At 44.3% G+C, this 16,144-nt stretch overlaps 1 protein-coding gene and 1 long non-coding RNA gene across 5 annotated transcripts in view; one reads left to right on the forward strand and one right to left on the reverse strand.

Annotated features, from left to right (window-relative positions):
* On the forward strand, positions 1-13,155 carry LOC309335731. The gene is made up of 3 exons (XR_014153681.1): positions 1-548; positions 775-938; positions 13,039-13,155. It is a non-coding gene; the product is annotated as an uncharacterized lncRNA (long non-coding RNA).
* The window catches only part of PRPSAP1 (phosphoribosyl pyrophosphate synthetase associated protein 1), a 20,925-nt gene continuing 14,148 nt past the window's right edge, over positions 9,368-16,144 (reverse strand). For all 4 annotated transcript variants that reach the window (XM_081850865.1, XM_081850864.1, XM_081850863.1 and 1 more), the window contains 2 exons: positions 15,708-15,854; positions 9,368-13,227 (listed from right to left, as the gene is read on the reverse strand). In XM_081850865.1, coding sequence (XP_081706991.1) covers positions 13,069-13,227; positions 15,708-15,854 — 306 coding nt within the window. In that variant the 3' untranslated portion in view covers positions 9,368-13,068. The remainder of the gene's footprint in view (positions 13,228-15,707; positions 15,855-16,144) is intronic.

The raw sequence follows: 16,144 nt of genomic DNA on the forward strand, positions 1-16,144 counted from the left end.
TATATATATATTAAGCCCAATTTATTGTAAGCCCATTCCTAAAAGTGAGCAGGCTGGCGCCATAAAGGGATGAGCAGCGCCTCTATCTCGCTTTATCTTTTTGCCTATCCTTTTCCCACCCGCCCCCCTCAAAACGACCACCCCTATTTAAAGGGCTTTTTCAAAGCTCCCCTCAGCCTAAGCAGCACCCGCCCCGAGCGCAGCTCGCAGCTCGGGCGAGCGACAGACTGACGAGCAGCTCCCCGCCGAAGCTCGGAAGAGAAGCCGCCTCCGCCGCTGACAATCCGGCCCCGTTCGAATCCTTGCGTTCCATTGGTTGCCTCACAAACCTTCTCATTCCGGGATTGGCTTCGAGAACTGCTCATGTGCTTTTGTTTATTTCTCGGCTGCCGGCTGATTGCGAGCCGGCGTTTGTGGTTGCTACGCGACGGGGGTGACCGCCCTCCGCCGTTCCGGGACTCGCGGCGCCGCGCGAATTATGACTCCGCGCGCTCCCTCCCCCCTCGCTAAACAGAGAGGAATGGGCGGGAGCCGAAGGAATCGGGGAGGTTTGTTAGCCAGTTTAATATATTTCCAGTTTAATTAAGCTATTTCTTTCCCATGGGTTTCAGAGCAGCAGATTCAAAAAGTATAAAATAAAATTTAGACGCTACACACACACACACACACACACACACACACTGATTTTTTTTTAAAGGGATGGGGGCTGTCCTCCTATATCTGTTGGTGGCATTCGTAAATCTGTTTATATCAAACATTTAAATTGCCCTGTAGGTTTTCCAGAAACAAAGGGAAAAGTGCTGAAATACTGCGCAGAACCACTTAAGCGTGATTTAGCCCTAAGGTCATCTGGGCCAACCGTTTGCCAGAAGCAAGACTCCTGCAAGAGCTCTCCTTGCAACCAAAGGCCTTGGATGGTGGAAAGCAACCTGTTTCAGGTATGGCTTAGTTTGTACCAGCGCTGTTTTCAGTGTTCAAGATACTGGGAACAGATGAACTGTGGACAGCAGAAAGTGGGGGAAATTGCTCAGTGGTGAGAAAAACAGGTTCTGTGTATCATAGAATCGTAGAGTTGGAAGGGATCTGAAGGTTCATCTCCCCAAACTCCGTGCACTCTATTTAACAGTTAGTTTTGCATTGATTTGTGAAATCTAAATATTATTATTATTTATTAAATTTATATAGTCTATTTTTTATATATTTATAGATACAGATATAAAAACCTATGCACATTTCATGCAGATTTATGTCCAATGGGCTTGTGGCCCAGGTCTTTTAAATATTTGTGATGCCCTCTACTCCAAAGCATGTTTCCTCCAACAATGGGCAACTACAAAGTTCCCATGCGACAGTGAGTACAGCCGACAGGGGGACTTTGTGGCCTTCTAAGTGCAGTTGGACTCCCATCAGTGCCAAGCCAGCACAGGAAGAGAGTTGCAGTCCAACATCATCTGGAGGATCACAGAGTCCTCATCCCTGCAGCCCTGATCTCTCTCTTGCTCTCTCCCAAATCTCGAAAGCAAACATTCACCTACACAGTGACTTCTGACAAGCAGCAACTGTCTGTCACATCTCAACTGAAATATCCCAATGCTTTGCCTCTCTTGCAATTGGAAGGTTCTTCTTAACATCTCACTTCCGCTGTTTAATTGCAATTTGAGCTCCTTTGCTCCTGTCTTCTCCACAGTAGCACAAAAGAGCAACTGGTCCTTGCTTTCTCATAACTGGGATGGAGTGAAAAAAGGGGCAAAAGTGAAACAGATGTAGGGCTGGGATGGGGAACTCCGGCTCTCATTAGTCCCAGGCAGCTTGGCTGAGGGCCAGAAATGATGAATTTCTATATTCTTAACAGTGTTAGCAATTTCCCTATCAATAGAGCCAAAATTTCTGTGGCAGACAGTTGGTAGTAAACCACCACAGAACAGATTTGGAGGTATCTCTGAGTGAAATGCATAGGATCAGTCTACTCATGTCAGCTATTCTAGAACAATGTGAATTGACTTTGCAGGACCTAATCATGTTTTCATGGTATGCTGACTAGTGAACCTTCATACAGTAGTTTTTGACTACTATGGTTGTATTTGTAACTATGCAATTTTTTTCCATGTTGTAAGCCAACTTGAGCATGGTTTTAGCTATGGAAAGGCGGAATACAAATAAAATTATGTATGTATGTAACATCAGCTCAGAACAGCTCTCTGTGTGTACTGAAAGGTTAACAACTCCATTTATGGAGTGCAGTCTATATTACCATGAGGACTAGCACCTTGAGTCTGGGAAAAAAATAGCAGATTCTTTGCAGAGTCTCTTATCTATGATTAGATGCCCTGATCATGTGATGAGAGCTGGTGGCTGTGCTCAGTTCCTCTCATCCAAGCCAATTGTATTTACAGATGAGAAAAATGCCCTTAAGGACCTACTGTAGAGCAGGGGTAGCCAACACATTAGTGACCACAGCTCCAGTTCTAGCTTTGGACCTGAAGGCTGGGGCTGATGGGCACCACTAAACATCTGAAGGGCACATTGGCTACCCCTGCTTTACAGTCTGCACAGCAAATGCACATTAAGGGCAGCAGTTCCCACAGGTCTTAAGCATATGAAATTAATGCTCAACATTTGATTCATAAGTGTAAGGAATCCTGGCTGAATTCTAATACAGATCACTATGGAATTACTGTTTTAAGGTTATGCATGGGGTTGTTTATTTTTATTGCTGTTTTAATTGTGTCTTTACAAATTGCAACCATCCTAAGACCGGCTGTTGAAGGGCAACTAAGAAATATGTAGCAGCAACAGCAACAAGGACAGCTTCTCTAAAACCATGATCAAGAATATATATTTGCAGTATTTTATGCTTCTCCTAAGTGTTGGGCTAGATAGCGGTGTTCTACTTCTGGCCTGACTGCATTGCAGTGGAGGTGAAATGATATTCTATATTTAGTTTGTAATATACCCAGGGACCACTTTTAAAGGTGCACTGCACAGATGGGCACTGTAATGCTCTCAGATCTGAGATGCAAACAGAACAGGAAACATATGGTTAAAGGAGTGTATGTCCATGTTGGTTATGTGTGTGTGTGAGAGAGAGAGGGAGGGAGGGAGGTGGTCTGGATAGTGCCCAAGTGCCCTTCTCTAAACAAAGTAGGAAATTTCAAGACCCACTTATTGTGCAATGAAATCAGGGGAGCCTTACATTAGGTATGGTAGGATGCTGCATATATTTTTTTTGTATATGTGAGTGAAGCTAGACAAAAAAATCAGGATTCATTTTGGTCCATATGTGAACCCCAGTAGGTAAAACTGAATCCATGACAAGAATCACAGACTCAGGACTGTAAGTGAAACAAATTAACTGGTTTGTTGATATGCAATTGTCAGGGGCTCAGGAGCAGAGGCACAGGGAAGAGAGGAAATGGAGAGCGAAGGGGAAGAATCTGAGGGCAGCGTAGGAGAAGATGACAGTGGCCCGAGAGATTCCATGAGCCTCTCCAGCGAATCAGAAGATTCACAGAAGGGGGCGCCGGTGGCCAGGGCAAGGGGGGTCCAAAAGGGGACACTCCAGAAGCAAGGGGCCAGCGGGGACTCCCAGAGCAGCAGTTGGAGATCAGGACCAGCTTCCCCACCAGAGCGTAGTGGGGGGGAAGAGTCCCAGATCTCGGGGCCAGCGTCTCCCCCAGCAGGGAGAGAAGATGAGTCAGGGCTGACCACGCCTCCATCGGAGAGTCAGGGAACGGAGGGGAGGTCAGGTCCAGCTAGCCTCCCGGAAGAGGGAAGTAGTGACAGAAGCAGTGTAACGGTCAGGAGGAAGGTCACTGGGTTGGCGCGAGAGCCAAGTTCAAATGTACAGGCGCGTGGGACAGCAGAGAACCCGGATTGGGAACCAGGTCCTAAAGCCCGCCGGAGGCAGGGGGAGGAGTCAGGGGACTCAGCGTCAGAAGAGTCCAGAAAGGGGAATGCCCCAGCGGACAGGAGGACCCAGAGGAGGAGAGAGCAGAGGAAGAGGTGGAGCAGGTCTAGAGTCTTAAACTGGTGTCAGAGGGGAGGAGATTCAGACGGAGCTTCGGCGGTCTAGGGTTTAAGACGTAGAGCTGCGCGCCACGGTTTTGAAATAGAGACTGAACTTCAATAAAGACTTTTGTATATAACAACGACCTGGCGTTGGTCCTCTGTGAGCTGGGACTTCGGGCAGCTCTGACAGCAATGCTCAGAACAAGAATAGCAGTAAGTCCAAATAACTGCACAAATACATAGTTCCTTGAACTATACAAGCTCTTCCATGTAATTGACAAGCCAATTATACTATTTATACGATCATTTAAACAATAATTTATCATCAAATCCTAGTCTGCATCTCCCTGCCTAAACCTCATCCAGTCCATCTAGTTTATGGGCCACAGCTCAGTGGTGTTTTACAGGCAGGTCCCAGGTTCAATCCCCAGTGTTTCTAGGTACTTCTGGGAATGTTCCCTGCCTGAAACCCTGGAGAACCACTGCAGTATAAGGCAGCATCTTATGTTTCCAAGCTGTTCTTGGCATTTTCGCATGGAATTCATAGCTATTGATCTATTCTAGTGCATCCCCAGTTTCCCATAGGCTAGGAATAGTGAAAGAACGAAGCAGAGAGGGGGGTGGGGAAACAATAGGCAGCCTAGCAAGAACAGCAGCAGAATCCTATACGTGTCTACTCTTATCTAAGTTCCACAGAGTTCAATAAGATTTCTCTACCCTTCTGACATGCACTGGGTTCACCTGCAAGCAAATGTTGACATTCCATGAAGCAACTACCAAGCTGCATGAGTCTCTGGCCGTACCCTGACCCTTAACTATACAACCAATAATAAGACAGATCTGGACCATAAAGAAGGCTGATCGCCGAATAATTGATGCTTTTGAATTATGGTGCTGGAGGAGACTCTTGAGAGTCCCATGGACTGCAAGAAGATCAAACGCATCCATTCTTATGGAAATCAGCCCTGAGTGCTCCCTGGAAGGACAGATCGTGAAGCTGAGGCTCCAATACTTTGGCCACCTCATGAGAAGAGAAGACTCCCTGGAAAAGATCCTGATGTTGGGAAAGATGGAGGGCACAAGAAGAAGGGGACGACAGAGGACAAGATGGTTGGACAGTGTTCTCGAAGCTACCAGCATGAGTTTGACCAAACTGCGGGAGGCAGTGGAAGACAGGCGTGCCTGGCGTGCTCTGGTTCATGGGGTCACAGAGTTGGACACGACTAAACAACTAAACAACAACAAAAGTGCAAGCCTCCTGCAGGTGGCAGCATATCACATGAAATAGGATGTAGGCAGCTATTGACAAAGCCTTGTATGAGTGTCTACCGAGAAAGTATTCTGTTTACACATTGCACACTTTCTGCGTTGTGGATGTGACCCATATCACAGTCTTCAAGTATGCCTGTATCACCCAGATCAGATAAGTACTAGAAAGCAGTGTATAGGTAACAACACACGTCTCTTTTGCTTTTCTTTTGACCACAAGCAAATCTGGTCTAGCTAAAGAATCACAATCACTGTTGCTGCTTAAATTTGAATTTTGTCCAGAAACATCCTTTACATTTCCCCCTCATATTTCATTCTATTTTGTTAAGAATCATATTTATAACCCACCCTTTATCTCAATGCATCCCAGGGGTGATTTAACTCCTTGATAGGTTATGCCTCACCCTTTCGCCCTCCGCCTATGAGAGAAATTGTCTTCACATTTCAGCTGTTCAGTATCCACTCCCCAACTGTGGCAGTCTTGATGCCTTGCATAAAAGGGGCAATGCAAAAAAAAAAAAAAAAGGCTACAAAGGTGGAAGGCTTATCAGATGTCCTGTGATCAAAATACCAGGCTCAGGGAAGTGAGGCTATTGAGTGTTGAGTAAGCACAGCTAATTGGAACCAGTATGTTCAGAGGCATTGCCACTTGCCTTTGGTGTCCAGATGCTGGGGACAAACAGGGAGGTCACCATTCCCAGCATGACTTGCTCTGCTCATAAGCTTCTAGAGGCACCTGGTTGGCTGCAAGTCAGAATGCTAGACTAGAGGCACCTTGGCCTCATCCAGAAAAGCAATTCTTGCAGTTTTCATTTTAGTGCATAAATACTCACACTAGAAACTCTTTAAGAGATATAGCTGTAGATTTAAAATCATGTGTTTATAAGCTTCCTCAAGCACTTACTTGGACGCAGACAATTCTTGGCATATACTTGGAAGAAGCACAACTGTTGACTTATTTAGTGTTGTAAGTGGAAGCACCTGATAACAGCTCCAAAGCTGTGGGTTACAGTACAGCATCCTTTGTTTAATTCACTCCCTGCATCTTTTTTGTGTTCCTTCACTCTTCTCAGGAAACGGGTGGTCAGTTTCGCTTACTGGAGATCTCTGCTCCCTAATGATGTCAGAGGGCTCCCTAATGAAGTCAGAGGGCCGCAGCTGATGTGTGTGCACTGTTTCTACATAATCTGCAATTGACTCCTCATAATTGCTGGCACAACTTAATTGCTGTTTCCAGTTTAGAGATAAGTACCAGCAGCTCTTGGGATATTTTGAAGACAACAGCTGGAAAGGGAATCTGTGACCATTTTCTCTGATCTCATTGTTATAACAAGCCTTCATTCATAACTCCAATCAGTTTGTCCCATTGGTTGTATAAACAATTCCAGGTATGTAGGGCAAGAAATGTCACATTCTCTTTCAGTTGCTGGCACTCAAAAGCGCTATTAAGCCCCGGCATTGCTCAATCCAAATACTGAGCTATTAAACAAGGACCTTCAAATTACAAGAATTAAAGAATCTCTGGAATGATGCTTTGATTTGCTTTTCGTTTTAACAGAATGATTCACTCACTGCATCCTTCACAAGGTCCTTAGCTAGCAGCATCAATTCTATCGTAAGCATGGATCTGAAACTCTGCAACAGATTTTCCACCTGTAAAATAGTGGGTCATGTGGAATTCTCCATGTCTTGTTGAAGCTGTTACTGATGTACAAGCCTAGTTCAGTTATTTTGTAGTGAAATGCAGGAATCCCTTCTAAACCTTATACTGTATTTATATTCTATAAAACCTCAGGCGGATCTTCATTTCAGGAGCAAAATTAAAACCTCACGAGTCCTACTGATCATATGATATATTCAAAAACACCTCACCTCCCAGGAGAAATTTATGCAGCGAAATGTGTAAGATTACACCTAAAAGGTGTAATCTTGCATGTGATAATTCTTTGAGGAAGGATACTCACTTAAACCCCTTTAAGCCTTCTGTTATGGGAAATTATTCCCAGGGCATGTTTAGCATTTGATAGACACTGTTCATACACTGAAAAGGAAACTTGGTCTCTTAAGGCTCATCTGATTTCCTTTTGAGCTGTGCTTTCCAGACATGGGCACACACTTTAAAGTTCTGTGTCTGAGTGTTGTGGGGTTTTGTTTTGTTTTGTTTTTGGTCCCAGCGCTTTCCTCAGGGAAACCCGTGTTTTATTGCTGAATCTGAGTGAATCTGCAGAGAATCCAATTGCCATTTTCTCCAATTCAGCAGTAAAACACAGATTTCCCTGGGGAAAATGCTTTGGCAAAAAAAAACACTTGGACACAGAGCTTTAAAGCCCCGACCTGTGTCTAGAAACACAGCACAAAAGGCAGTCTGGATGAGCCCTTTGTGTGGAAGAGCTTTCCAGGTTATCATAAAAATACATGCAAGTGGAAGGCTGTGTCCTGTGAGATACCCAAAGGCAAGGGCATGTACATAGATTTTTCTCTCTGTGCACCTCCCTCTAGGGTTTGCTTGCAGTTTTGCTCATGACAAAGCAAAAATTATTAAAAATCAATCGTGGGCTCCCAAACAGAAAGGAAAACTGAAAAGAAAAACAAGGTGCAAAGCGCGCCATTGTCAAGAAGTGACAGTCACTGCAAGATTAATTTAAGGTGTTACAGTGGCTGCCTCCTTATGCCAACCCACAAAGCTCCATCATGGTAAGTTCCTTTCTCAGGTTAGTATGGAAGTCAAGAAATAGAGGTTTAAGATAACAAAGTTCCCATTCCAATGGTTGAAAAGGATATTTGTTTGGGTTTCCTAGCAGCAATCATAGCAGTTGAGAACAGGCTCTAGCAAGCAGGCTTAACAAAAAGTAGATGCTTAGATTTTTTTCCCACTTCACCCTGATTTGGAAGGCTAAAACAACTGACTGCATGTGCATGACAGCAGGGTTTTCATACTACCCACTGCGCCATCAGTATCTCTGAGAAATGCACAAAGGCTTCATAGACGTTAAACACTACAGGAATATTCTGAATAAATCACCTCTTCTTTGGATACACTATAAAATTTCTGCTCAAGAAGGCAATCTTCACAGCTTGCACAAAGGAACAGTACACCTAGAATGTTCAAAACAGAGGCCAGAGATCCTACCATGGTGTACAGGCTAAGGTGCTTCTTTTTTTGCATATAAGGCCTGATCAAACTGCCTTCTGGTTCAACAAGGAAGAGACCAGGATCTATTAGGCAGTGCATCAGATGAGGACCAGTTTCAGCCGTTTCTCAAGAGGACACAAAGGTTCTTTCTGAAGTATCTAGGGGGTTTTTTTTGTTTGTTTTGCATGTCCACAGCAAGTGGCAAAATTCCACTCATATTTTGACAGCTCTGATTAAGATAAGACTCTGCATGGTTGTAAACATAATCAAATTTGAAAAAGATAAAATGCAATAGAAGCATGCTTTTTCTGGTCATGCAAGAAGGCTACTGGGCATTTGCCCATTTCTTAGTTGTATGTGGCTCCATGGTTTGCCTCCTCTGTGAAACTTGGATCATGTTCTGTGTGCTGTTTTGTGACCAATTGCATGGTGTGGCATGACAGAACTTCTTTTGTCTTAGAATCTCAGAAAGCTGAGGTAAAAATTATACTCCCTTCTCCCATAGCTTCAGCTTGAGGTGGGCAATTCACTTGAGACGGAGGTTGCAATTGTCTGCACTAGTAAGTGGGTTTGTTGCATCACCCTGTCACCCTAATTAAAAAGAAGCATGAAAAAAAGCAAAACAGCAAAATGAGAATGAGGGGGATAAATGTTAAAATGTCAAAGCAGTTAAAAAACATAAGTTATGCATCTGGAAAAAAACATTCTAAATATCTGAAAAAGAAGTGATTTCCCATTTAAAACCAAAAGCCAACTCCCTCCAAAAGCTCTAACTTAAACTAGCAAAAATAACCTCTTCAAGTCTTCCCCAGGAGCTGGAGGTGATGGAACGGGAGAGGTTATGGGCTTTCTTTCTAAAACCTACAAGACTAAAGGGAAAATGCTGCAGCAACTGGAATATGTAAAGAAAACCCTCTAGGATTAGTGTGGACAGAAACAAAATTTAAATGCCATGTGTAACACTTTTACATCACTTTAATTCTCATCCACCATCCCTCTTGTTGTAGTCCAGGGTCTTGACATATCGATTGTCTCTGCCAAATTGTTTAGAACATTAAGGACCAATATAGTGTTCAAACAAAGCAGTATGATAATGCACAGATGAACATTTTAACCCTCCAACATGAATATAGGTGGTTTTCATCGTTGTAAAACTGGCAACAGAAATCCATCATGAATATTTGAACCGCTTGAGAGCAAAGGAGACCTCACGAAGTTCAGGACTTTACCCACAACTTTACACAATGCCGCTAATACTTTAACTGTTAACATTAGAAGTTAGAAGTCTCAGACAATTTTGAATCCGAGTTCATAAAAATCACAGCAATGGATGAGAATAACTTTGCTCTAATGCTCAGGATTCATAGTAAACCTATCCCAAGGTATTGCTTATGTTTAAAGCCATCTGGGAGGGCTTTTAAAAGACAGCATCTCAACAAGATGTGCATACCTAGGTAGCCGTGATGAGAAAGGTAGTTAAGTTGTGTTGTGTGCACTTTTGCATACATAAATGGAGGAAACTTTACTTGCTGAAAGTTAAAAGCCTGTCCTGGACTTGCAGTTTTCTTGTCTGTAATTTAATATGGAATGATATACATTTTAAAATGTGCTTGAGTTGGAGGGAAAATATGTTGGGGAAAGGTGAAGAACCCCCCCCCCCCAAGATAAGTGAAGAAGACACTCTGCATGGTACTTTTGAAAGCCTCGCCTGTGTTTTTGATAACTCAGGCTATTAAGGGAGAGTTTCAACATTACAAGTTGTTTCCATTTTTATCAGTCTAGAAGATACTGTATGCTTGGGCTCTGTTCTTACAACCTCTAGTGTGAATTAGAATTGCCATTTCACCCATAAGGCACTTAAACCGTGCCTGGGTGTGCCAGAATATCTGCTTGCATGGATGGTGAAATGTTGCTATTGGGACCATTTATTGTTTGGTGTCAGAATGTGGCTGTTGATAATTAGTTAACAAATGGGTTGTTTAGTCCACAGCAGGTTTTTGTTTTCTCATCTTTCAATACAAGTATTTGAATGCATTCTCAAGATCCTATAATCCAGGTGTAGCCAATGGAATGCACTCAATAAGTTGCTGGACACCAACCTCCACCCGTTGCAGCTATTCCAGCAACACCTGAAGGGTATGTTGGCTGCCCCTGTGTATTCTCTATTGTAATGCAGTAAACAAAAAAATACTCCTTGGTAGTAAAGCTTCTGACAGCAATTGGCTGAGCAGCTATGACACCATGGAGTGTTAATTAGTCTTCTAACTGCTGAGTTAATGAAAGCTGACTTATTGAAAGCAAGCCCGATGCTCAGGCCAGGCAAGAGCTTGAGACGTGAAATTTCTGGAACAGAACATAGTATACAGTATCTGTCTTCAGTTTGACTGGGAAAAGGTCCTATGCAAGAGGCTGAGATAAGAAGAGCTGTTGTGAGCCAAGGACCTAAGTGGTTTGGCTGCTATGAAGCGTGCTAAAAGGATGATTCATACATCCTCTTTCTAAGCTTCTGGTGCCTCATGTCCACAGTGGCAGTGAGTATTTGGAATTCTCACACCTCCACTGCTTTAGTCATTACACTGTAGAAGGAGCCTGTGTTGTAATGGTCAGAGCCACTCTCAGTAGGAAGCTGGGGGGCAGTGAGCCAAGACGAAGGTTTACTACAGGTTCAATTGTAGACTGAAGCAAAGAGCTGGTGGAGTTGATAAAGTGGGACTTGGGGAAAACCCCTCACATGGTGATTTGAGTTGTTAAAATAACAAGGTGGCCAGGAGAGGGGGTTTTGGAAGCTGACAAGAACTATGGCCAGAGGTGTAGAGTTTCTTAGACCTTCAATCCCTTTAAGTCCACTCTCAGGAATAAGTATTTCATCAGGTGCAGTTTTTCTCCTGTTACACCATCACACGTGATAAGGAAAAAGCTACCTTGATCTAAATCTTCCTTCAGCTGAACTGTTAAAAAGAAATAGGGTCTGGTCCTAGGAAATGTAAGGGAACAACTGGGCCCAAAGCGGGGAAGCAGGGCTAAATGGATTGGACCAGGCAGAGCCACTGCAGAGCAAAGGACTGGGTCATGTTCCAGGGGCTCCCTCAAAGGGAACTGCCAGATCAGTATGGTGGGCAGCATCAGGCTTGCTTCCCTTTTCTCCATCTCTATGATAGCTAGTAACACTGAGTGGGCTTTTGAGTAGCAGCCACCAGGCAGCCAAGCAGTGACTGTGGCTGGTACCTAGTCATCTCTCACCCCAATTGCCCAGTCAGAGTGGAACGACAGCCTTAGGCCTCCAGTAGTTGGCAAATGCAACATTCTTGCTTTTAATCAAACAGATCAGAGTAGATACAATTAACGCTAGCTGCTTTTGTGAACTGTCTTGAAGGGAGTGTTTTGTCATATAAGTATGCTATTCATTCTTACTAATGACCAAACGTTCTATTGCTTAGATCAGGAATGGGGAACTTAGGGCCCTCCAGGTGTTACTGGACTACAGCTTCATCAACCCCAGCCAGCACGACTCAATGACCAGGGAGGCTGGGAGTCATTGGACCTCAACAACCGAAAGGTACAAAGAAAAGGTTATGCTAGACAGTTGCAGGAATCTTACAGGTCAAACACTAGCACCCTAGGAGAACACAGCACAAGGGGTAGGCAGTTTCACTGTTAGCTGGAGGCTGCCATATAATGGGACTGTCTCAAAAAGATTTGAATTTTGCAAACCTTCTCAGTAAAATGTTTTAAGAAACACTGCACTGGGCAGCAGGCAGAATCACCCTATATGTTAACAGACAGCACTATAGAATTCTCTTAGGGACGCCACAGATAAAAAACTGTTCTAGATTTACCATTGTGCATCAAGAGTACAGCTGTGTAAAACACACAGAAAGGTATTGCATGGATGTTTCTATACTTTCTGGCCGATGTGCTTTAATTTTTGGCCATGAAGGAACACAGAATACCACCAGAAGCAAATCCCATTAGACCGTACTTAATCTTACAAATTTACTCACAAACTGTAGCAAGAGTCTTAAAAGGTTATATACTCTTGTTACATGGCCAGCTAGGCAGAACTGGAACCTAGGGCTCTATAGAGGAGGAGAGGTAGCACATTCTAGTTTCTACCATGACTTTGGAACCCCTTAGCATCATGCTATGTTATTGCTGATCAAATTACCTAGACTGCAGTAAAATGTACCTATGTGTAGATGGTTTCACAAGAGGAAGCTCTGCTGCACCCATATTAAGAATGGCTCCAAAGGCAGTAAGAGGGCATTGCACATTCCAGCAGTGCAAGAAGAATCACACCTCCTTCCATAGAGCTTGAAGACATGCATGACTGGAGAATTTATGAAGTCAAATCTCTGTAAGCAATTGAATACACAAGATTTGCTGAACAAGAACAGAAGGCCACCACTAGTATCGGTTTTTAAAACAGACTGCAATGCCTATTTGCACCCTGATCTAGCTGGCTCCGAGAACTCTTGGCCAGTGAAATTGAAATACCTGGGCCTCACGGCATCAGTCTCTTGACACCCAGACCCATAATAATGCTTCCCCCACCTAAATAGCATCAACTTTATGGCACTGCCGATTCATGCATATTTCCTTGCACATTTCTTTTCTCCCTTCTATTTAAGGAATGAGGATGTGGGAATGATAAAGAGAATCTAATCATCCATGGTAATGTTGCGGAAGAGGTAAGCCATGGATTCCCCATTGTGGATTCGGCGGATGGCTTCAGAGAGGATCAAACTGATATCCACAGTCTTTATCTTGGGACACTGCAGTTTCTGCACTTCATGAGGAACTGTATTGGTGACCACCACCTAGCAGTGCACAGGGAAGTAAAAAGATTAAATTTAGAAATGTGGCTGAAACATAATTCACAGGATCTAACTTTTGAAAAATCAAATCAAACCAGAAGTTCCTTGATGGGTCACCAAACACACACAGTGTGCATTTGCATTTAAATTCCTTAATGGAAATAGAGGTTGCAGCCAAAGTTTTGAGATTGTGTAAGGTATTTGCATTTGATGCCCCGCAATAGTTGGAGGTGTCATTAATATAATTATTGCAAGAACCACAAAGAAAACTATAAAGCTGCAAGAGAACAGGGCAGCTGGTAGTAAGGAGCACAGGAGAGGCAGCTGAAAGCAACACCTGGCGCCTCTGCTCCTCAGAAACAGCTGCTGCTGCCTGAACTGCTTGAGATAAACAGATGGGCCAGAGAAAAGAGGGTTGTGAGTGAGCAAGCAAGCAAGCTGAAACACTAGTTCTAGTATGAAGTGTCAAGTAATAAGCTCAGCAGCACCCACTCACTGAAAAAGCAACAATTCACCTAGACCAAAGGTGGCTGGGGCATTCAATGCTTGTCTGCCTAAATTTAAAACCTAGGATTTAAGACAAATCTAGCAGTACAGCTGCAGTTTTCTTTAAATAGTGCTAAAATCCTAGAAAGACACTTAGACCTACAATTTCCCATAATATCTGGTCATGGGGAAAGCATATTGAATGGTGTTCAACTAAGTTTTACTCAGAGTAGACCCCCTGAAATGAGTGGCTAAGTTAGGTCCATTCATTTCAGTAGGTGTAATCTGAGTACAACTCAGTGTTTTGCATAGATGGGCACTGTGTTAATGGCTCTCGACTGTAAACCTCTAGGCCAGAAGACAAAATGCACCACAAGTATTGCCACTGTAGCAATCTGCTGCATTTTCCTGCTTGGAAAAATGCAGCCACATCAATGCAGCTTCAAGTTTCCACAAGCAGTAAGACAAGGAGGAAGGAGGCACTACAGCACAGCATTCCTCTTGGTGGGAAAAATGTTATGGTCTGAAGCAGGGGTCAGCAACCTTTTTCAGCCGTGGGCCAGTCCACTGTCCCTTAGACCATGTGGTGGGCCAGACTATTTTTTTTTTTGGGGGGGGGGGGAGAAATATGAACGAATTCCTATGCACCATAAATAACCCAGAGATGCATTTTAAATAAAAGCACACATTCTACTCATGTAAAAACATGCCAATTCCTGGACCGTCCACGGGCCGGATTGAGAAGGCGATTGGGCCTTAGGTTGCCTACCCCTGGTCTGAAGTATGAGATTACTGAGACAGGCAGCCACCACAGCACAGCTCTGTGTTTCTGTGGTCAGAAAACATTTACCGTATTTTTCGCCCTATAGGACGCACTTTTTCCCCTCCAAAAATGAAGGGGAAATGCGTGTGCGTCCTATGGGGCGAATGCAGGCTTTCGCTGAAGCCTGGAGAGCGAGAGGGGTCGGTGCGCACCGACCCCTCTCACTCTCCAGGCTTCAGAAAGCTATCCGCAAGCCTTGCAAGCCTGGCGGGAGGTCCCGCGGGCTCGCAAGGCTTGCGGGCAGCAGCCTGCAGCCCACAAGCTCGGGGGACAGCGAGGAGGCGCAGCGCCGCCACCCCGCTACTCCCCGACCTGGTCTGGAGGCTGGCAGGGGGGGAGAAGCAAGCTTGCTTCTCCCCCCAACCAGCCCCACAAGCTCGGGGGATAGCGGGGAGGCAGAGCGCCGCCACCCCGCTATTCCCCGACCTGATCTGGAGGCTGGCGGGGATAGCGGGGGGGGGGGGGGAGCAAGCTTGCTTCTCCCCATCACCAGCCCCACCAGCTCGGGGGACAGCAGGGCAAGCCGCTGCCCCACGGAGGCTAGAGAAGCTGTCCCTGAAGGCAGAAGAGGGAGACGGAGCACTCCGTCTCCCTCTTCTAGCTTGGGGATGGCTGCGCAAACCTGGGCAGGAAAAATTTTTTTTCCCTTGATTTCCCCCCCAAAAAAACTAGGTGCGTCCTATGAGCCGGTGCGTCCTATAGGGCGAAAAATACGGTAAGTGCTGAGCTATAGTAGTGGAAGAATGGGAATCCCTGTTTGTAAGGTTCTTGTTTAAACCAGCCATTCTTTTTCTTGGAGTAATGAACCAGTAGCATTTGGTTTCAATCTTAGCAAAACTCTTTAACTCCAGTTAGTTTACCATCTACTGAAAAATATATGCTGCAGCAGGGCAGGGGGCTAGTCCTCAAGATGTTGTACTACAATTCCTGTCATTCCTGAAAATGGATCATTATGCATGGGGCTGATGGGAATCCTAGTCCAGCAACAGCTAGATTCATGCAGAAGCCAACTGATGCTGTGTGTTTATATATTCAGAATGTGCAACAGTCTTGTACTCCATATACAAATCTGTCAACTTATTGATCAATCTAAATCCATCATTTGCTATTTAAAGCAACACTAATACACAAATAAGAGGGAATCTTGCCCATAGAGCAATATACCAAGACTTGCCTCATCAATTGATGACTCTTCAATTAGACGTGGAGCATCAGCAGACAAAAGCCCATGAGTTGCCATGATGAAGATCTTATAAGCACCACGCTCTTTCAGGATTTCTGCAGCTGCCACAAAGCTTTCCACATCATCAATGATGTCATCCTGAGAAGCAAAACACATCCCAGTTAAATCTGGAAGTTATTAGCAAGCACAAACTGCTCCACTGTCCCACAAGCAGTATGTAACCACTTTGGCAAATCTGGAATAATCTGAAGATGCTTCAGTGTCTAACCTAAAGTTACATATGAACTTTTGGTACATTGCCAATATGGATTTCAGTAGCAGGTATTTATACCAGCATGGTATGAGTCTGCTTCCTGGACAGGGCTAAGTTCCTATAATGAGCACATGACAGGCACAAACTTTCCAAAGATTTATGAAGGAGTGCTGTT

This window comes from Podarcis erhardii, assembly GCF_964252035.2.
Source record: "Podarcis erhardii genome assembly, chromosome: 2".
In the NCBI taxonomy this organism is placed as follows: Eukaryota; Metazoa; Chordata; class Lepidosauria; order Squamata; family Lacertidae; genus Podarcis; species Podarcis erhardii.